The 24,114-nt window shown below is 45.2% G+C and overlaps 1 protein-coding gene across 2 annotated transcripts in view; it reads left to right on the top strand.

The window, feature by feature from the left end:
* Positions 1-1,410: 1,410 nt before the first annotated feature.
* The window catches only part of EDARADD (EDAR associated via death domain), a 61,331-nt gene continuing 38,627 nt past the window's right edge, over positions 1,411-24,114 (top strand). For both annotated transcript variants that reach the window (XM_088477646.1, XM_088477647.1), the window contains exon 1: positions 1,411-1,512. In XM_088477646.1, the coding sequence (XP_088333772.1) occupies positions 1,485-1,512 (28 nt within the window). In that variant the 5' untranslated portion in view covers positions 1,411-1,484. The remainder of the gene's footprint in view (positions 1,513-24,114) is intronic.

A 24,114-nucleotide genomic window follows, 5' to 3' on the forward strand; every position in this document is an offset into this window, starting at 1 on the left:
ACAAATAATGTAGTTTAGCCCCGTAAAGTATAATTTATTATTGACACATATCGCAGCGATAAGCAATAATTTTTTGTTTTTCTTTATCAAAAAAGTAAATTCAGGTCAAAGGCTCCAATAAGAGTCTGTCCCGGTGAAGAGTCTTTAATAAAATGTTAGCTTTCACTATAATTTTACTACTTAAGCCGGTATTCAATTAGCCGCAATTTCTTTTTTGCCCATATCCTACTTTTTCGGACGACAAAAAAATTGGACATTTCGGCCAAAAACATTTAGGATCCATGATAAGTTCACTGACCTATGTGTTTTCGCCATTGTGGCGATGAAGAAACGGCGTTGGGCGGCACTTGGGGGATAATTGGATGGCCTTGAAATGATCCATTAGCAGTGCTACTTTAGCGCTGCTAATAGAATACCAGCCCTATTTTGTTCTAATACAGAATATCCCTCGCTGATGATGTTCTACCCATAAGCGAGAATGTCTAACGCCAAGTTTTTCAAAGCTAGATATAGTGGGCCAGACCGCAGTACTTATTGAGAATAAGGGATGTGGTCATAATCCCGACCGCTGGGAATCTGGTGTTCAGAATGCCAACGCCAGAATCCCGAAACGTATCAGAATACCGCTGCTGGCATCCCGAAGGTAAATACTGGGGTTTCTGGTAGGGTTAGGTTTAGGCTGCAGGGGGGGGGGGGGGGAGGGTTAGGTTTAGGCTGCAGGGAGGGAGGGGTAGGAGTTAAGTTAGGCTTATTTACCTGGAGGTGTCGGAATTGTAACCTGGTCGGGATGCCGGCGTCAGGATTATGACCGCTGGGATCCCGTACCCATCCCTGAGAATAATGGTGATAGTAGTATGCTACATTACTTAGCTGAATGCATGAGATATCTCTGATATCTCCTACGTTCAGCCCTTAATAAATTGCCCCAATATTTAGAGTGCCTTAATCACACAGAAATGGATCGTGCTTTTGGCTTGATAAACAGGCCCCCAGGTATTATGCTAAGTACAGTTTGTCAATCCTTTTTTCTTTTGCAAGTCTCTGCACCTTTACATGGGGGGGGGGACATCACAGGTGTTTGGCAGAATCAGACATGCAAAGAGTTAAAAGAATTCTCCAAAATGTAGCATATAATATAGACAAGATCACAGTGGATGATTGCCGGAGGCTCCTATTCTCACTCAGGGAATTGCTTCAGTCGTACAATAAAGGTATGTGGTTGAATGGGCCTCTTTATGAATAGAGTGGGGAGGTGGCGAAGAGGGAAGAGAGGTGTTACATTCAAATAATCAACATATCCAGTAGGTGGTGTAAATATGCTTCTAAAAAGACATTTGAAAACGTCACTTTTCCATCCAAAAAAAAACAAGATAGAGAAGGATGCTTATTGTACAACCAGGAAGTGAGACATCAGCTCGGTACAGAACATAACCCAGCCTGTTGTTAGATACAGACATTAAGGAATCCTGGGACAATACAAGCACATGGCTTCTGAGGAGCCTCACTCTGACAGTAAGACTTGTTCAATTCTTCTTTCTTATGTGTTTGGTTAATAAAATGTATGTGCCACTTTATTTATTTTTTTGTGGCGAAAAAAAAAAAAAATAAGTGCTGTCCATCTCTTTCAACGCTTGTTTTATTAGCAAGTGAAGACAAATTCCTTCGTGAAAGGTGTGCTGTTTACTTACTGCGTTTTGAGCTCACACAATCTGTCAGTACTATAATGCCTGAGGTTGTGGCTGTATTGTTAGGACTTCGCCTTAGAGAAGTTTGTAGTCAGCTGCCTGTTGAGTGAGAATAACATTGGAGAGTGCCAGCATCAGGGCAAAGACAGTTTTTGGTAAAAGCATTGTCTGTATTGCTCTTCCTTTCAAACATACTCTTCCTCAATGCGCTTATTGCAGGGTTATCATCAGCTGCTTGGAACAAAATTGTGAGTAAGAAAGATGTCATTGTATGACTTTGAAGAAGAAGAAGAAGTAAGAATTCCGTTTGTAGCAGCTTTGGGGGACAATATTACTGTATGTCTTATACTTTTCAGTTTTTATAAGTTTACAGGTTGGTTTGTGTTTGCACTCATCTGATATGTTGTTGCCTCCATGCAATTTTGTCTATATCCATCACAAATATCTTCAATTATTTACCTAAGAGTAAGTGCTTAGACATATTACATAACAAGGAGCTGAGCATTCAACTACTGTGTTTGCTGCTAAAAATATATAGAGAAATACTCGGTTTCACTATGATTGAGACTTGATGGTAACGATGATCAAATAAATGTATGTATTTAGATTCTCGCTTTTAACTGTATTCATATTTTATATTTTTGATAATACAATGCTTTGTATCTTTAGTTGTGTTCTGTCAAAGGTAAGAGCAATCTATTGCACCTTGTGTGTTACACCCATCGTCTATCTGTAAGTGCTCAATTGGCCGACAAGCTGATAGCACCGGTATATTTTTCACACAATGTGTTGCTTAGTTGGTTGCTGTGTTTATGACAAAATAAGCATTGTGTTCTTTTCCTGACTAATATGTTTTCTCTACTGCTTGCACATATGGGACTATCCTCTTACTCAACCCAAGTACCGAAAAATAACATTACTTTTCATTTAGAGCACACACATAGATGAGCAAAATGGACAGATTTGGCTAATTAGCATTTGTGGTAACCAGCAAAAACACACAGGATCCTGTGGTTATTTATTAACGTTACGAAAATTGCAATTATTATTTATATTCTCACCATTCCTATGCAAATAAGATTTGCCGTCCGCACTGTACTGCATCGACTGTTGCAGCAGCCTGGTCTCTCATGCTGGACGTGACGGGAGACGTAAGGCGTGCTTTTGCTGGGCCCTGTTGGACGTGGTGTGAACCCGGGCACTGTGACCCAGAGATGCCCTGCTGGACATGGCAAAGGCTGCTGACTCGAGGTGACCTCCCGTCTGCACTATTATTCTGTTGTGTTGGTTTTGCTGACTCCAATGCTGCTTGATTGTGCTACGCTGTGGAAGCTGTTGCACCTCTTCTTGTAAATATTGCTGGGATTACCCATTATCTTGGTTCCGGAATGTAGATGGACAGTAAAAAGGTCGACAATGTCTAGGTAGACACCAGATGTTGGACAGACAATAATTCGACAGGGATAAAAGGTCCACACACTAAAGGTTGACATGTAAGAAGGTCGACAGGCACAAATGCCTGATGACGGCTTTTAAATAATACCGAAACGTTGCTTTAAGAGCCTGCTGTGTCATTGTATAAGTCCTGGAGTGCCACTCTGTTCCTTCCACTATATATGTGTGTATATATATATATATATATATATATATATATATAGTGTGACAGGAATCATATACACCAGAGTAAATTCCGAAGTAAGTTAATTTTCATTCACTGTTTCGGATTTATTTAAATAAAACCGACACGTTGCTTTAAGAGCCTGCTGTGCCATTGTATAAGTCCCGGAGTGCCACCCTGTTCCTTCCACTACATGCTCCTGTTTGGTAGTGCACCTGGGCGCATCGTTTATTGGTTAGGTGAGCGTCGGCTAAGTGCTGGTGTGTATATGTATGTATAATATATATATATATATATATATATATATATATACTGTGTATATATATATATATATATATATATATATATATATATCCACGATATGCCGGCACTCACAGAATTACAGGGCTATAGCAGACTTCAGTGCCCGTCCCAATCATATGATACGTTCCAGCATGTAACAAGACGGCACTCGGAGATTGTCATAAAACATAAATGTATTCAAAATATGCCTCGGGGCAACGTTTTGAGGTGTGACCATCTTTTTCAAGCTTCCAGCATTCCCACAAAGACAGATATATACATACATACATGTTTACAAATCTGTGTGACACTGCTGGGAACACTGACACTTTAATTACTGAGTCGGGTGGAGAGTGGGCGGAGTTTCAGCCCCCTGCAGGGACCAGTTGGACAAGATCCCTCTGTCCCTGCAGTTTTCGGCTGAAATAAAGGATGTTTGGCATTACATAAAGTTTTTCTGCATTTTTTTTACGTTTTGATGCTTGCTCAATAGCAAAAAAAGTTAAAGAGCTGTAAAGAGCAATAGCTTGCTCTTTACAGTGCGATACCGCACAAGCTGTGTATTAACAGAGCTTATTGCGTTATCTACTCCATTTTAACACTTTGCTGAATAGCGGGAATACTTAAAAAATGCGGAAATGCTGGTTTCTGCTTTATTTAAGTAGTAATGTAATTGCTGAATACAGCCCCATGTGAGTAACAGTCAAACTATATCACCACAGTATAAAAGAACAAGTTTAAAGGCCCCTACACACTACACAATATTGCTAACGATTTGGCTGATTCCGATGTATCTTAAAGACTAATCGTTCATATTGTGCTCCCATGGAGACGTCAGCCGCATCGCCTGATCTTTTGTACATGCAGTAAAATCAGGCAATGCGGCTGACGATACCATGCAGCACTATGCGGCCGGCATATCGGGTGGTCGGGCGCCGGATCGTCCAGTGTATACGGACTGCCCGATATGTTGGCCCGTCGGCGCTGGGGTCGTGGGTCGCATCGCTGGGTACACAGTCGTTTAGTGTGCACCCAGCTTAAGTACATTTAGTAGTTATTATAACCTTCTAATAGGCTCTCAGAAGTGACAGCAGGCAGTGTGCGGAGTGAGTTACAGTCACTGCCAATTTCCATCTATAGTAAGCATACACGAATGCTGGAGAAACTACTGAAGGAATGTTGGAAGCTGTAACCCACATTGTCTTTGGTTTGCTGTTGTTTATTATGGAAATCCTGAGCGCATTAGGATTGGAGGAGAAGTGTGTGGAACAGGAATGCAGTTGTTTTCCTTGATCATTTGTTCTACTTCGCACTCACAAACCTTCTTTGTTTGCATGCAGTCAGTCAGGAGCTGTATTTTTTTTATTCAGGTGATTGTCAACTTTGGAGCTTAAAGGGGTTGATTCATTTAGACTCTTCGAGTCCATGCCAGTAAGTGCAGTACACATGCAGTGGCTCCGAACTCACGTGCATTTTTGTACGCAGCCCTATGGGGCTGCAAACAAAAATCAGAGTCCGGGCGAGATATTGCTGCGAGGGGGGCGAGATGAGGTGTTGTTGCTGGTGTTTCCACACCACTGCAAAAGCAACTCGCCCCCTTGCGACTCTTTGAACCCAAGGCCATCTTAACAGCATTGTAGGCCCTGGGCAAAGCAATGCACTAGGGCCCCTACCCACCCATTCACGAGAATAAAAATGTAAACGGTCAATAAAATTAAACCTTCGATGGTTAGGGGGAGGGTAGTTGGGTCGGTATTCTGACTGTCGGCATCCCATACCTAACCCACATATAGTCACACATTTATAGACATAGGCTGCGCGGGGTGGGGGGTTAGGGTTAAGCTGCAGTGGGGGAGGGGGAGGGTACTTAGCTGTTTGGTGTGTTTGGGTTTAGTGTTAGACTAAATTTTATTTTTCTGTGTTTGTTTATTCCGTGTTTTGTGCTAGTGTGAAGAGGGAGAGGAGAGACAGTTTTGAGGAGGACAGAGTGCAAGAAGGGAAGAGAAGGCACAGGGGAAGAGAAGGCACGGGGGAAGAGAAGGCACACGGGAAGAGAAGGCACACGGGAAGAGAAGGCACACGGGAAGAGAAGGCACGGGGGAAGAGAAGGCACGGGGGAAGAGAAGGCACGGGGGAAGAGAAGGCACGGGGGAAGAGAAGGCACACGGGAAGAGAAGGCACAGGGGAAGTGAAGGCACAGGGGAAGTGAAGGCACAGGGGAAGTGAAGGCACAGGGGAAGTGAAGGCACACGGGAAGAGAAGGCACGGGGGAAGAGAAGGCACGGGGGAAGAGAAGGCACGGGGGAAGAGAAGGCACACGGGAAGAGAAGGCACGGGGGAAGAGAAGGCACGGGGGAAGAGAAGGCACAGGATTATAAGCAGGAGAGGATAGTCAACCATCTAAAAACCACCGACACATGCACTGACAAGAGGAACACAGGAGAGGACCAATGCAACAGACAAGTGATTCAGGAGTCTATTATTATTATTAAATATATGCGTCTCTAAAATAGATTTCTATCACCACATATTACAGCAAGTTTGTTAAGATGGGAGTGTGCTGTCTTTCCCTCTACTGCCTGTCCGGGACTCCGTATAGTAGGGGTGATTCAGCAGAGAACGGAATTGCAAAGCCGCACACAAGCAGCTTTGCAGTTTGGTCCTTGCTAAAATGCAAATGCAACAGATGTCTGACACCTCCTGCTGCATCTGCGCTCCCAGTGCTACGACCAAGGATATTGAACGACGCCAGCCAGCTAAGTAAGCCTCAGATAATGCAGCCTGACCGGCATGCGAGGCCAGGGATCTGCATCCATGGACGCAGATCTTAGCCTTGCCACTCCCGGAAAACGGGGGCAAAACACCCCCCGCTTTTGAGTATGCAGGCTGTCCCCGCCCCATAAACGCCTCTGCCTGTCAATCAGGCAGAGGCATATGGAGTCCTGCATGCGAACATGCAGGACCCGTTCTGCGCATGTGCAGAATGGATCATGCGCACGCGCAGATTCTCGATAATCTGGAATTTATGTTCAGCAGTGCACTTCCATGCACTGCTGAAAAAGGCCCCATAGACGGAGGTGTGCACAGCGTGACCTCTGACCCAAAAACGTTACTGTGTATGTACAGCCTGTCCATGCATTTTCCATCTCCACCCTCCATTGAGACAGAATGTGCCCCATAGCATCTAACTATAACAGAGATTATTTGGTGGTATAGAGACATAATTGGCACTATATCACAGGTGCTGGGTAGTATACCCATATACTGCAACTACCACTGTCACCACTGGTTAGACTGAATATCCATTAACCATGTATGTACCATACAGGTCTGGCATTCAACTTACTGCCACATATGTCCCCGCTGGCCACCTGCAGCATCCCTGACACCTGTGGGCACTCATCTGTAGAGTGCAGTTCCTGCTGTTCTGCATTATGTGCATCGCCAGCTTGGACAGTATTACATGATCACTTTACAAACCAGTCTCCAGCAACTACGGTCACATGATTCATTCAGCCTATCAGTTCTAAGGGTGTCCTATTTAATTTAAACTAGGAATGATGATGTTCGTCCATGCAAGATGACGTTTTGCCTCTTTCTGAGTTCCGTTTTTTTGGAGGGAAAAATCCGAACTCAACGTGCAAACTCGAACCTCTCCGAGCCTGCACATCCCTAATTTAAACCAGAAAATTCTGACTACTCATGGCCAGAACAACATCTCTCTCTGAGGATCAGTACCCTGGCCAGGCCCGGCAACAGGAGGGTACACCTGTGCCAGGCCCCGAGGTGTTGAGGGGCCCATGAGGTTTAGTTGTCTCAGGGGCACTAACGGCGTCTGCGTGGGTCCACGGTTAATAGTAAATTTTATAAAGTGACCACTCCCCCCCCCTGCCGGCCGCGCCTGTCACCACCTCCCCTCCCAAAAGTAAAATATGGTGACCCCATCACCGTGTCCGTAGTGCTGAGTGACGAGCGTTGACAGCACTACCGGTACCGCTCGCGTCATGACATCAATGTGCATGACGCTGCACGGCCCTGTCCCTGGTCTGCCTCTGTGTGACGTGTCACGTGATCCACCAAGGAGCAGCTGCAACAGGGAAGGAGGGAAGAAACGGAGCCGCCCAACGCCGGGAACACACACAGCACACAGGCACAGCTCTGCGCCACCCACTGTTCCAGCAGATGTTTGTGGGGATAAGTGTGACATAAATGACAGGATAAGTGTATATATAATATATGTGTGAATATATGTTTAGATGTGAGTGGTTATGTATGTGTGTATATATATATATATATATATATATGTGTGTGTGTGTATATATATATATATATATATAAAATATGCATATATATATATATATATATATATATAATATTTATATGTGTGTGTGTACATATATATATATATATATATATATAAAATATATAGTAAAAATTCCTTAAGTGCTGTGAATTACTTGCCTATCATTAGGGGTATTTCACATGGGATTGTACACGTTATAGCAAAGGCACTCAGGTGGATGTACTAGGACTTATACGAGTGCTAAAACATTTGCTTTGTAATGTATGTATGTATATATATATATCTATATATATATATATATTTATATATATATCTATATATATATGCATGTACACTACATAACATTGATATAGATGCAGAAGGGATGTGTGGGTTGAGGGGGCCTCAGAGATATCAGTGTAACGGGCCCAAAAATTTCTGTTGCCAGCCCTGACCCTGGCTCCTGGTTCAGTTCCTGCTCCAGTGCTATTCAGGAAAACTTCTCCAGTATTGCTTCGCAGCATTCTGCTTCAGTGCTATCCAGAAAACCTGCTCCAGTATTGCTTCACAGAATTTTTCTCCAGTGCTTAACAGAAAAAATGCTGCAGTATTGCTTCACAGCATTGAACTCCATTGCTAGACAGAAAACCTGCTCCAGTATTGCCTCATAGCATTCTGCTCCAGTGCTATCCAGAAAACTTGCTTCAGTAATTGCTTTACAGCATTTTGTCTCCAGTATAATCCAGAAAAGTTGGTCCAGTATTACTGCTACAGCTAGCCAGCACCTGTTCTCAATACCTGTTCTACTAATCACTGCAGCATCAGTCCTCTGCTACTCCTAGTGACCTGCATGAAGAATAATATTTTTAAGCCACCCAGCTTCATTCACACTCCAACCCATACAGCTAGGGGCCCCAACCTGAATAAACAAACCCATAGTGCCGTGATATTTTTTACTGGTCCCGTGGATTCGGATGGTAAACCAACTCCAATGACTGACCATGTCCAAAATTTGGCTAGCAGACCAGAAGGGCAAGAAGCTATGCAAGGTCAATGCATGCAATTCCTGCAGGACATATCCACTCACGTGGACTCGACTCATACAGCTAGCCTGAATCCGCAAACCCCTAGGAATGAAAACATGGTAATGTATGCGATGAAATGACAATTGTCCATTTGTTCACAAACACTGGAAAATAGCCAAAAATGGTTGTTCAGACAAATTGGTTAAAACACACAAATTTAACCAATTTGAACAATTTTGTTTGTCCTTTTTTCAGTGTTTAAAACCATATGATCGACAGTCATTTGCTCCCATACATTACCAGGCTTTCATTCCAACAAGCCAGATATCTGACAGATAATTGTATAGTGGATGCCCAGAGTTTTTCCAAGAATAATCAGTAATGTAAAAGATAATGACGACTGGTTTTGTACTAAGCAACTATTAAAGTGTTAAAGGTGGAACATTTCTAACATGAGTTTATCAGAATTTGTTCTTCAACATGTACAGTATGTTATTGTAGATAAGGGACTGCTAGTAGCCTGTGTCATACAAGTGTGGCTTGGTGGTAAATAAGAGTTCTCAGTGATACCTTTATATATAGAGACAACAGACAGACAGAGAACAGGCTATTGGAAACCTCTTTTAAAAATCTTTATTAACACTAGTTTGCATGAAAACCTCAAAAAAACAGCTGTTTTTGGAGTTTGTATCCCCAACATAAAATAGATCCTGCAATGTAAGAAGCAGTGACTATAGCAGATACCAGATATCTCCTGCACTCACTACATTTTCATTTAGAAAAGCAGCCCCCATACAGTAGGTTACACTTTCCAGAGCTTGGCCCAGATAGCTAGTGCCATCTTATGGTATTAGCCATTGTAGCCTATGGGCTGCGTGCATAATCGCTATTGCAATTGCAGTTGCGATCCGTAATGAATTAGGCCCCATTATATCTTTCCCCGGTTCAGTAAGCCTCCTTTTTCTTATGGTCCTCTTCTGATATACAATGTAGTATACACAGAGAATGGTCCGTACTCACCCTGGATATTGTCAGCTATACAAAAGGCTTTTTTGCTGAATGTTGGTGGTTTTCACCAACTAATAAAGTGCTTTCTCCCAGTGCTATAAGCAATCTGTCCTGCTTACATACAGTAGCTACAGTGAGAAGATTCAGTCACGTCTTGCACTCCCAACGAACTGTTTGCAGCATGCAGGCCCATTACACACTGTGCATCTTGCCAAATGTTAAGAGCAAGTACAACCATAACTCAATTCATGTTTCAACAAATATGGGATTAACATGCGTGTCTGCCATGCACCTCAAGTCTGTACACGTAATATTTATTTGATGTGGAAGTCTAATGTCAGCAGACACTTCCAGGTTTCTTTTAGTGTTTTCGTTGGTATACACAGTGTTTGTAAAGCTGACTATAACAAGCATTAGTTATACGGCTGGATTAACCACGTCACTACTGGTGGAGAACCATTACACAGTAGGAGTGTGTCACGGTCACACTATACTACATTGTTCATTGCAGAGGAACAGTGTGGTCAGGATGAGTATTTTATCTGCTGGGGAGCGTGTGGTATACGAGATCTGCAGTCATACTGTCGACATTCACCATGTTGGCACGAAAATGTTGACATGGTTTCAAAATAGACAGTTGTCATGCTGACATTCTCTATGTCAACACTAGCATAATGCTGACTTTTTCAACTGTATTTATGTCGACATGTTGAGAACGTTGACAATATTGTCTGACCATAACAGTAGCCTAACCCTAACCACAGTGAAACCCTAGCCCCAACCCTAACTGCAGCCTTACCCTAACCACAGTGAAACCCTAGCCCCAACCCTAACTGCAGCCATACCCTAACCACAGTGAAACCCTAGCCCCAACCCTAACTGCAGCCTTACCCTAACTACAGTGAAACCCTAGCCCCAACCCTAACCCTATCCGCAGCCTTACCCTAACCACAGTGAAACCCTAGCCCCAACCCTAACCCTATCCGCAGCCTTACCCTAACCACAGTGAAACCCTAGCCCCAACCCTAACTGCAGCCATACCCTAACCACAGTGAAACCCTAGCCCCAACCCTAACTGCAGCCTTACCCTAACCACAGTGAAACCCTAGCCCCAACCATAACCCTATCCGCAGCCTTACCCTAACCACAGTGAAACCCTAGCCCCTACCCTAACCCTATCCGCAGCCTTACCCTAACCACAGTGAAACCCTAGCCCCAATCCTAACTGCAGCCTTACCCTAATGCTGATCTGTTCTAAATGTTACAATTTTTCATGTCTACATTATGAACATGTTGACATTATGAACGAAGGTTGCAGTTTATTTTGTTAGACTAATTAAAAATTAGGACTAACTGGATAATGTTCTCTGCATTGTCGTTATGCTCTGTTTGCACTAGAATATATGAAATGCCTGATCCTGGAAGACATATGAAGTGGAGAGAAATGGCCCCTTACTAACTACTGAATGTGTATATGTAGCACTAGCTGTAGCCTGCTACTTTGCTCACGATGGAATCACATCTGCCATCATCTTTTTATTTGAGGTGTTCTAGTTGTATTGCTTTGCATATTGGCTCTGTTGCGGGAGTGGGCCAGGTGACCAGCAGCGCCATTATTATTATTATTATATTTTATTTATATGGCTCCACAAGGGTTCTGCAGCGCCTTACAAAGTACATAAACAGTACATAAACAGTTGAACAAAACAAGAAAACAGTGACATACAGTACAAGACATTGCAGGACAAGTACATGGTATATAAACATTGGAGTATAGAGTAGATAACGATCTAAGTAAAGGAAGGAAAAACACATGACGGAAGAGGGCCCTGCTCGTGAGAGCTTACATTCTAAAGGGGAGGGGCAGACAGACAGCGGTGACACAGATGGGGTAGACAATGAGCATGGGACAAAGGGTAGGATGACAGACGGGTGGCAGCAGCACCTTCACCCACCACTCACACCAATGTCACTGTATGCCCTGTGCACAGATTGCTATGTAACCTATCCTATTCACCCACCACTCACACCAATGTCACTGTGTGCCCTGTACACAGATTGCTATGTAGCCTATCCTATTCACCCACCACTCACACCAATGTCACTGTGTGCCCTGTGCACAGACTGTTATGTAGCCTATCCTATTCCCCACCACTCACACCAATGTCACTGTGTGCCCTGTACACAGATTGCTATGTAGCCTATCCTATTCACCCACCACTTACCCCAATGTCACTGTGTGCCCTGTACACAGATTGCTATGTAACCTATCCTATTCACCCACCACTCACCCCAATGTCACTGTGTGCCCTGTAAACAGATTGCTATGTAACCTATCCTATTCACCCACCACTCACACCAATGTCACTGTGTGCCCTGTGCACAGACTGTTATGTAGCCTATCCTATTCACCCACCACTCACACCAATGTCACTGTGTGCCCTGTGCACAGACTGCTATGTAGCCTATCCTATTCACCCACCACTCACACCAATGTCACTGTGTGCCCTGTGCACAGATTGCTATGTAGCCTATCCTATTCACCCACCACTCACACCAATGTCACTGTGTGCCCTGTGCACAGATTGCTATGTAACCTATCCTATTCACCCACCACTCACACCAATGTCACTGTGTGCCCTGTGCACAGACTGCTATGTAACCTATCCTATTCACCCACCACTCACACCAATGTCACTGTGTGCCCTGTGCACAGATTGCTATGTAACCTATCCTATTCACCCACCACTCACACCAATGTCACTGTGTGCCCTGTGCACAGATTGCTATGTAGCCTATCCTATTCACCCACCACTCACACCAATGTCACTGTGTGCCCTGTGCACAGACTGCTATGTAACCTATCCTATTCACCCACCACTCACACCAATGTCACTGTGTACCCTGTGCACAGATTGCTATGTAACCTATCCTATTCAAGTAAATGCTGGCCCAAAGCACCTCTCCCCCCACCCCTTACCGGCCGCACACATGGTGCCACATCTATCTCTTGCATTGATGATGTCAATTAATTTTGTTTTTATTATTGCTCAGCTTTACCTTGACAGATCAGGATGAAACAAAGTGAAGGTTATCTCTAGGAGTTTCCACTACAATACGATGCTGTTTTCATGAAAATTGGTTCAGTAGTTTTTGCACAAACTTGAAAACAAACAGACAGACACAACGTTCTTAAATATTAGTATAGATGTCCTATGATTGTAGCGTAAGTACTGTTCATAGATAGCTCATTTCCCCATATGGATGATCAGCCTTTCAAACATACTTGCCGACTCACCCAGCAACTCCTGAATTATGGGAAGTTTTCCCAGTCTCTATTGAGAAAATAGACATGTTATCCAGATCCACCCTCTTCCCTAGAGATGTGCGACGACTGTATGGCGCATTTTGCAGTGAATTGCTTCATCCTAAAACACCATCCCATCCCCACTGCACAATTCTGCAAATCATGGCATTATACAGTGGGGGCGGGGCAGCACTAACAAGAGTCACTGCACCACACCCCCCCAAATTCAGCCAGGACCTCCCCTTCTGGCATCTCCCAGAGTGACCAGGTAACATGGAGATAATCTACCGTATAGACTCGAGTATAAGCCGAGTTTTTCAGCACATTTTTTTGTGCTGAAAAAGTACCCCCTCGGCTTATACTCGAGTGAAGTGTAGCGCTGACCGGCAGCTGTGTGTTTGCTGTAATCAGCAGCCGCTGAGAGCCTGTCAGACTCTCATCGGCTGCTGCTGCTCCCACTGCGGGAGCCATCTTCCGGCTCCCGCAGTGGGTAATGGGAGAGACGTCATGAGCAATGACGTCTCTCCCATGGAAAGTGGCCGGAGGAACTGTTAGCGGCGGGACCAGGAGCGGGGGTTTCAGGTATGTGATTATTATTTTTTTTTATTCTTCTTGTTACATCTCTCTCTACTGGGGTGGGGGGGGGAGACTACTGGGGGCACTACCAGGGGGCGATTACTACAGGGGGCACTAAAAGGGGTTATTACCACTGGGGGAACTACCAGGGGGGGATTACTACAGGGGGCACTAAAAGGGGGGATTACCACTGGGGGTACTACCAGGGGGGGATTACTACAGGGGGCACTAAAAGGGGTTATTACCACTGGGGGTACTACCAGGGGGGGATTACTACAGGGGGAACTACCAGGGCGGGATTACTACAGGGGGCACTAAAAGGGGGGGTTACCACTGGGGGCACTACCAGGAGGGATTACTACTGGGGGCACAACCAGGGGGAATTACTACTGGGGGCACTACCAGCTGCTGCCATTTCCCACCCTAGGCTTATACTCGAGTCAATAAGTTTTCCCAGTTTTTTGTGGTAAAAGTAGGTACCTCGGCTTATATTCGGGTCGATTTATACTCGAGTATATACGGTAGTACAATCTACACAGTCATTGTTTTCCCTCTCACATGGCTTCAAACTAACTTTATGTTTTTCTTTAGGAGGGATTAAAATACAAAAACAAAAACATGATTCTTACCCTCAGGGGATTTTTAATTATACCACATAATAACTCCTTAGCGTGGTTGAATAGAAATCAGTTGCAATTAGAATTTGGTTTTATAAGTATTCTATAATTAGTATGTCCTCAATAGATTTTGGAACATTATATAATTATTCTCTTGGAGAGATGGTGTATTCAGTGTGTTGTATATAAGAAGTATGACGCATTGAACCATTTGATTTATGGTTTCTGGGTCTGATTCAGCAGCAGATGCAAATGCAATCGTAACTGCAATCACTTACGGATTACAGTTGCTAAAATACGCTAATGTTTGCCAAACAACAACCGACATATAGACGCCCACTGCTACCTTCTCGTATCTGTCCAATGTCGCACTCCTGCGTAATCATCGGTACCATTGATGCACATGAAGCAGTCACGCAGCATGTACGGCAAGTCTGACCACCCGCAAACACTGCAACTCTCCTCGCACACAGAGGTTTCATGCTGCCAATGTAATCGCTATGGCTAATTTATGTACGCCTATGAAACGGGCATACATAAGTCAGACACTCCTGCGTTTATCTAACCCCCCCGTTACCACACCCAAACAATGACCACATGACACTCATTTTGCAAATGGATCCTCTGTGCGTATGTAAGCGCAATACAATCACGACGCCTGCGCAGTTCCACTAACACCCATGCGCAATGGTAGATAATCGCTCGAATGTGTAAACTTCAGGCCCTGTGTACAAAATCATCCTGTGCCTTTTTATGTAATCTGTTTTTATTGAAAACTAAAACAGCACAGTACATATATGGCCTACAACGGCCCACAGAAACATCAAATAAAGTCAAATAACAATATAAATTCAGTGGACAAATATACTCATACAACATAAAATAAAGGAGCAAGAAAGAATAAGTCTTAAGTCGCTTAGTTTTAAACGTGCTGTCAAATATTACTAACTGAAGTAGAATGAAAAACAAAAAACAATATAAAAGCAAAAATCAAAATAACTAATCAACTAAAATAAGAAACATAAGAATTTAAGAAAGAAAATAATAGAGAGAAAGAAAGATAATAAAATAATGGGGAAAAGTAAAAGAGGATGTCGCACATCCTAAGAGGCACTTAAGTATTTGTTTTGTACTCAGCCGTCTCTTTAAAGTTCAGCCAGCAATACCAAATGTCAGTAAAATCTAGGGGAGATGATTTAGACAATGAGAGATCTTCCATATGCATATACTGATCTATTCTCTGGAACCATCGAGAGATGGGAGGACAAGTCGAAGACCTCCAATAACACGGTACAGTAGCCCTTGCAGCATTCACCAGATGACGCAACACGGATTTTTTATATATGGATATTGGAAAGTCAGATAAATTTAGCAACCAAAATTCAGGTTTATCAGATAAAGGAAGACCAATGATCAATTCCGATAATTGTCGAACCTTCCTCCAGAATTCGGCTATCACCGGGCATTGCCACCAAATATGGAAAGGAGTGCACACTGCCTGTTGACAACGCCAGCATAAATCAGATAAATTTGGAAACATCCGGTGGATGTGAACAGGGCATCTATACCACCTTGCCAAAATCTTATATTGGGTTTCTAGAACTTGGAGTGAAGAGGAACTAGCAAAAGTAAAATCAAATATTTGTGACCACTGAACCTCAGTTAGGTCCCTCCCTAATTCACTATGCCAAGCAGAAACATAAGAGGGTAGAGATGGGTTAGAGCACTCAAGACATATTTGATATATGGAAGAAATAAGGTGTCTTGGTGGTTCTACTGCCATACATAAAACTTCAAATTTAGTTGGAGTCCAGCGGGGTTCATTAGCCTTAAGAGAATTCACATAATGTCTTAGTTGGAGAATACCCAAAAAGAACGAGCCGGGAGATTATATATTTGCTGGAGTTCTGTAAAGGATCGTATTCCACTAGGTGTCACTAGATGGGATATACGTGTAATACCTTTTGTGGACCAACTAGATAAATTAGATGCCGTAAGGCCTGGGGGAAAATCCGGGTTATCTACCAGCGGAGTAGGTAAGGAGGCGCATGGGCTAAACAAGGGGAGGTTTCTAAATTTATTCCAACAGCGTAGAGTGGGGCCTAGTGTCGGGTGAGATAAAGATGGACATTTAACAATCCAAGGAAGGACATGAGGTGGTTTACCTACTGTGTGACCTACTACACATGCCCATTGTTTGGTTGCAGATAGACGAGACATTTCAACAATCCTAGACAAGTGGACTGCATGGTAATAAGTAAGGAAGTGGGGTAATTGCAAACCACCTCTCAAACGGCTTTGCGTTAATACAGCCTGTGATAGTCTGGATCTACTTGAGCCCCAAACAAATTGTCCCACTAAGCTTTGCAATTCCCGAAAAAAGGAAACTGGTATGGTAATAGGCAACACTTGCATCAGGTATAAGACCTTAGGTAAAATAGACATCTTAACCGTATTAATTTTACCCAACCAGGATAGCTTCAATAGAGACCATCTCTGAAAGTCTGTCTTAAATTGTTGAATAAGAGGGGGAAAATTTAACTGGTACAAATTATTATTTGAAGGGGATATCCTGTGCCTTTTTAATTATTTAGACATCAGGCAAGGTGGGCAGGGAAAATGGGTGCATAGAACATGACATAACACCTTGTAATTGTAACTTTTGACCACTAGTCCTGGGATGCAGCATAATAAATGAATAACAGTATAACTGGACAAGGCTAGAGTAACAGTTCTAGCATCAGAGCAACCGCAAAAAGGAGAGACTATTATAATGGTAAAAACACTTCATATATGGTACTATGCTGAATGACTGCTTTATTAAGCAGATCTATGAAATGGTAATACTGCCACTATGGGGAGAACCTTTGCTCTGCTCTTCTGAGCATCTGATGGTCAGGGCTTAAGGCACACATCCACTAGCGATAATACTGAGCGATTGCACGATTATGATATCGTAATCGTGCAATCGCTCAGTAAATGTGCACTTTTATGTCGGAAACGACCAGCGATGCACGCTCTCACTTTTCGTTTCCGACATCAATCATCGGCCGAACATCCTGTACAACCTGACGATAACGTCAGGTTGACCATGTTAGGGGATGATTGATTGTGCCTACACTGAACGACTGAACGATCAGTGTAGGCACAGCACAGACTGACAAACGACTGCACGATTACAATGTCGTAATCGTGCAGTCGTTTTCATGTCTGCAAGTGGATGTGTGCCTTTAGCTGCACATGTGCCAGACCCACAAACTGGGGAAACTAGAATGAGGGACTCTTCTGGGAATGCTTGGGATTGGCGCATGTGCAATGAAGATTCAGTCAGGAATACACTACATATACACAAGACCCAAGTAACCTCTTCTGAGAACAGAGTGGGCAGGGCCAGTGAGACAAACTGTGGGCGCAGGAGAAACAGTGGGCATGGCCAAATCTTGGAGGTGTAGCCAATGCCATGCCCCTATTAGGAAACTACTATTCATGGCACCACAATGCACACCACTGAGGGGGATAAGTCTCCTCCTCCAAAGCTCACTAAGCCCCTACTACAACACTGGGCCTGGGTAGATAGTATCCGCTCCCCCCCTCTCAGTGCCTCTGAGAGTGGGTGTCTCGGAGGATAGAGCAGCAGTAAATTCTGCTATGGGTTCTTGTGAGGCACTTTTCCGCTCTTGTATATTGCACAATAATTTGCCATCAGAACATCCTGAATTAATTAAGGATAAGACATAACAAGGTGTTGCACATGTAGAACATTGATGCTGACCTATTTACTAGGAAGTGCATTAAGCTGAATTCACTGTCCTGTCACATTCCTAGAACCATTCTAACTTTGTGCCATGAAACCTATCTTCCGAGTTTGACACTGCTGCTTCGTGTGGCTCCTGGTGTCCTCCCGTGTCCTGTGAGCGCATAGAACAGGTGCTGCGTGACTGTGCCTTTTGCTTACTACACCAATCAAAACGCGGGGGCACTACCTAGATCAATGATGGGCTGCATGGGGGGCCGTAGAGAGCCGGCCTGGGCCTGATTACTATTGGGATGTGTGACCAAAATGGCGGGAGGTGGGGCCACGCCCCCTCTTTGGAAAAAAAAATACTATTTGCGCTGGGGAGGGACGTGCTATAAGTGTGATCGCTCCCCCCCACAGGCAGAGGAGAGGAGACTGCTGCTACTGTTTTCTCCCACTGCAGTACAGCACACAGCAGCATGTGCTGGGCTGCTGACAGGTAAGAGGGAAAGGGGGCGTTGTGGGCCCCTCCAACAAGCCTGGGCCTGGGTAATTAATACCCGCCCCCCCGCCTCTCGGTGTCCCAGGCTCTATGCGACCTCTCAAGCCCAAGCCTTCACTTACCTTGCAGCCCAAGGCTGCTTCATGCTTTGTTGCAATACTTGTTTGTTATACCGGGATGGGTACGGGATGCTGGCGCTCGGTCAAATTCTTGACGCCGGCATCCCGACATGGTTAGAATACCGACACCTCTTGGTAGGTATTCTAACCCTCCACCCCAGGGACGTATCTATAATGGGTGCAAGGTGTGCAGGGAACACGGGCCCCTGGGTCCAGGGAGGGCCCACACCTCACACCCTGCACCCATAATATTACTTACCTCTCCGGAGTCCCACGTTGGCGCTGTAAACTGATGAGAAAATGGCCGCAGCGGCCATTTTCCCGTCGTTTGCGCATGCGCAGTACAGGGAGAATAGCCGCCGCGGCCATTTTTCTGGTGACTCCTTTTTGGAGCGGCCTCCTGGCTGCTCGCATAGCTGTGGGTGACCACCCACAGCTATAGCGAGCGGACAAAATGATGGTCAAGACCATCGCGACCATCGGGCTTGCGACGAGACCCTTGCGGTAGGGTCTCGTTGCCGCAAGCCCTGGAGTGCTTTTAGCTCTATCAGAGCCAAAAGCACTCCCACTGACATCACTTGTGATGTCAGTGGGGCCGGCCCCAGACGGTAGGCGTTCCCATGGGAACGCCTCCGTCTGGGCAGCCACGCCCCCGGCACGCCCACCAAAGGGGGCGTGCTGTCAATCACCATCGACAGCACGCCCCCTTTGGTGCGAGACCCATAACGACGGCTCAGCGCTCGCGAGCGGGTCTGAATTAGGCCCTCTGTGCACACTCTAGTGCCCAGAGTCTATAACTCCAGCGCTGGCCGTGCACAGCTCAGTGCGCTGCCGGCCACCGGGCGGAGAGGAGGGGCCCATGTCAGAGACTGCACACGGGCCCCCTCGTCTCTAGAAACGCCCCTGCTCCACCTCTCCGTACCCTAACCCTCCCTCCCTGGCCTAAACCTAACCTCTCCCTCCCCGCACGCTAACCCTTCCCAACCTAGTGCCTAACCCCAACCCCGCTATTTAAATTCAGGATGTCGGTGGTTGGGATGCCGGCACCGGTATTCTGACAGGTGTCGGGATTCCGGCGATGGTATTCTAAGTGTCGGCATCCCCTGTGATACTGAACCTATCCCGTTATACCTAATAATGATTGTTTCAAAGGCCTGCTAGTACTGTATATGATTAAATATTGGCGTCTCTTCATTTTTAACCTAATACTGAGATTAAGAGTTATGGACCTCATTCAGAGTCGGTCGTTGCGGCCGCTTGGTCGTACGGTAAAAGGGGCTGGATATACAAATGAATCGCTCGCAAGTTGCGTCGTTAAGATGGGATCGTTAGCTGGACGAGCGACGGGAGGATGCGACCGTAAGACTAAAAATACGCCCCCTTCTTGTTCGCATTACACGTCATCTCCGGGCATATAAGGATTAATCAATACCATCGGGAACCATCAGCGCTGGTCGTAGAGCTTAAGGTTGACCATACCCTCTGTTAAGCACTACGATCAAGTCAGTGTAAAAACCTCCCATGTCACATGTGCCATGACACTACTTTGTTAATTATGCACTCCCATAAAATGCCCTTTGCATAGTCAGGCACGCCTGTGTTCGGATCTTCACTCCCCCGTTCACAAGCACCTTCCCCTGTTACCACCCACAAACGCCTCATCCTGTCACTCAAACTAACGACCTGGCTGTGTTCAAGGAGAGAGCAATTTCTGATCGTAATAGCTAGTTTGTGCACGCGCATTGCGAATTTTACGCATGTGCAGTTTAGCGAACATCGGTGGCGTACGACCGAGTGGCCGCAACGACCGACTCTGAATGAGGTCCAATGTGTGGTGCTTTTGAAACTAGATGGCCGCCCAGAATGGCCCCTGAAGTGTATCTGGTTCTCTATCACTGACCTAGATTAAGAATACTCAATTGTCTGTGCGTTGAAATACTATGGAAAAATAAATTGCTTGTCGGACAGGTTGTGTACAGATTGCACATATATTGCATATACTGACCTACATGTTAGATATACAATTACAATATCCACACTTACTAGATACAACTGAAATTATCTGTCGAAATTGTTGGAATTGGCTTAATGTATAAGAACGGATTGTAGCATTTTCCCGTGAATGAGTGAATCATATCACTTTGTTTATTTACCTTTTTTATTAGTTATTAGCAGACTGTTGTGAAGGATCAGGTATTATATTTAAACAAAATACAAATACACTCTTTAACTGTATCAGAATATCAATTAAGGTGTAAAATTTAATTGCTGGGGAGAGTAATTTTTAAAAGCAATAACTGACGGAATACACAGCCCAATCTACTCTGAGAGCCTGATGCACTAACGGATGCAGTATCGACATTCCCACAGTTGAGCGATATTTTGCTACTGTGCATGCGCTAAAAGTCCTAGAAACCCTTACAGTGCATGCGCTAAAAGTCCTAGAAACCCTTACTGTGCATGAGCTAAAATTCCTAGAAACCCTTACTGTGCATGCGCTAAAAGTCCTAGAAGCCCTTACTGTACATGAGCTAAAAGTCCTAGAAACCCTTACTGTGCATGCGCTAAAAGTCCTAGAAACCCTTACTGTGCTTGAGCTAAACGTCCTAGAAACCCTTAATGTGCATGCGCTAAAAGTTCTGGAAACCCTTACTGTGCATGCGCTAAAAGTCCTAGAAACCCTTACTGCGCATGCGCTAAAAGTCCTAGAAACCCTTACTGTGCATGAGCTAAACGTCCTAGAAACCCTTACTGTGCATGCGCTAAAAGTCCTAGAAACCCTAACTGTGCATGCGCTAAATGTCCTAGAAACCCTTACTGTGCATGCGCTAAAAGTCCTAGAAACCCTTACTGTGCATGCGCTAAAAGTCCTAGAAACCCTTACTGTGCATGCGCTAAAAGTCCTGGAAACCCTTACTGTGCATGCGCTAAAAGTCCTAGAAACCCTTACTGTGCATGCGCTAAAAGTTCTGGAAACCCTTACTGTGCATGCGCTAAAAGTCCTAGAAACCCTTACTGTGCATGCGCTAAAAGTCCTAGATACCCTTACTGTGCATGCGCTAAAAGTCCTAGAAACCCTTACTGTGCATGCGCTAAAAGTCCTAGAACCCTTACTGTGCATGCGCTAAAAGTCCTAGAAACCCTTACTGTGCATGCGCTAAAAGTCCTGGAAACCCTTACTGTGCATGCGCTAAAAGTCCTGGAAACCCTTACTGTGCATGCGCTAAAAGTCCTAGAAACCCTTACTGTGCATGCGCTAAAAGTTCTGGAAACCCTTACTGTGCATGCGCTAAAAGTTCTGGAAACCCTTACTGTGCATGCGCTAAAAGCCCTAGAAACCCTTACTGTGCATGCGCTAAAAGTTCTGGAAACCCTTACTGTGCATGCGCTAAAAGTCCTGGAAACCCTTACTGTGCATGCGCTAAAAGTCCTAGATACCCTTACTGTGCATGCGCTAAAAGTCCTAGAAACCCTTACTGTGCATGCGCTAAAAGTCCTAGATACCCTTACTGTGCATGCGCTAAAAGTCCTAGAAACCCTTACTGTGCATGCGCTAAAAGTCCTAGAAACCCTTACTGTGCATGCGCTAAAAGTCCTAGAAACCCTTACTGTGCATGCGCTAAATGTCCTAGAAACCCTTACTGTGCATGCGCTAAAAGTCCTAGAAACCCTTACTGTGCACGAGTGAACCCAAATGTTCACAATTGCAAACAACATCACTAACACTTGAGGAAGGGTTTGTAATCCCTGGGCCATACTTGCCTACTCTCTCTCAAAGGCCTGGAGGCTCCCGAAAATTGTGTGGCATTCCCAGCCACCCGGAAAAGTGGGCCACCAGCCCCATCCTCTTATGTACTGGGTAAAGTGTGTGGTCTGGTCGGCTGATGACGCAATTTGCTCTGAATCGTGTCATTGTAGCTATGCCCCCTGCTGTACAATGCCGTTAATGTCTGCATTGTATACCGTGGGACGTGGCCATGATAATACAATCGCACCGTAACGCCTTCTCTGCTGCACTATGCTCCCCCGTACCGCCCCCTATGTCATAACACGCCCCCCGCTGTGCCGACCTGCCTACCCCTCTCGGAGGGGGCAGCCAGGAAGTCAGCAACTATGCCCTGGGTGTTTCCCGGTGGAGACGGGGGGGTTTGACCTAAAGTGATGGCAAAAAGGGGCTGTTCCATGGGCTTGTTCCATGGGCTTGTTATGGGAGTGTCACAGGCATGCGTTTGGGGATACGTGAGACCACGCTCTTATTTTGGCCACACCTCCTTTTCGGGCACGCGGCTTAGCGGCTGTGTGATAATAAGCAAATGTCGCAGCTGCCAGGATTTGTTCTGAGGCGCGCGCTGGCAGCTTGGCAAATCCAAGCGACTGCTTGCAATGGCACAGTGTTGGTCACAGATCAGTTGATTATGGGATTTCTGACTAACCCTATGGTCGCACAGAATGAGGAACTGAGACGCCGGAGCCATTTTCACTTCATATGTGCGGGATTGCAGTCGCAGGCAGAGACACTCCCAAAGGCGTAGCTACAGTAGGTGCAAGGATGCCACAAGACCCGTGCCGCCACCAGGGCCGGCACTCCACCTGCACCCAGTTATGCTGCACCACACTCCACTGTACTACTAAGCAGTGGCGTCCGGTGAGGTCAGTGGCTGATGAGGCACTGGCTAGTATCAGAACCAGATTTACACACACATATAGTATATGGACCCAAAAGAGGTACCTTATATCCATCACTCAATTGGCAAGTTGCATAATAACATACATTACCTTGTATCTCAACAGAATTTACAGCACAGGAATACTCAATAACTAGATATACATTCACCTGTACCGACAGGGAAATCTCGACAAGGGACTTAAGATAGGCGTTGAAATACAGACGCCTATCTTAATCCCAATGCCAGAATGCCAAAGGACGCCAGCCTGAACGAGGTAAGTTCAGGGCGCCCTTAGCGTTAGCAGCGGGAGGGAGGGTTAGGTTTAGAGAGCGTAGCAGGATTAGGGTTAGGTTATTTTGGGGGGAGGTTAGGGATAGGCACCTCTAGGAGGGAGGGATAGGCACCACTGTGGGGGGGGAGGGTTAGGGTTAGGCACTAATGGGGAGGGTTAGGGTGCGGGTGGGGAGGGTTAGGGGGCGAAGGGGGAAGGATACCAACCATCGGGATGCCGCTGACGGTATTCTGACAGGAGGCATCCTGACAGCCGGCATTACATACCCATTCTGGTTATATTCATGTAAAGAATTTATTCCAGTTAAGACCTAACAATAAAGGTGCATACACACACTACGATTTTTTGAACGATTACCGTTAACGATATCGTTTATCATTCAATCGTTGAAAAAATCG

The sequence above is a fragment of the Taudactylus pleione genome, unplaced genomic scaffold, assembly GCF_031769625.1.
Source record: "Taudactylus pleione unplaced genomic scaffold, aTauple2 ptg000201l, whole genome shotgun sequence".
Classification (NCBI taxonomy): Eukaryota; Metazoa; Chordata; class Amphibia; order Anura; family Myobatrachidae; genus Taudactylus; species Taudactylus pleione.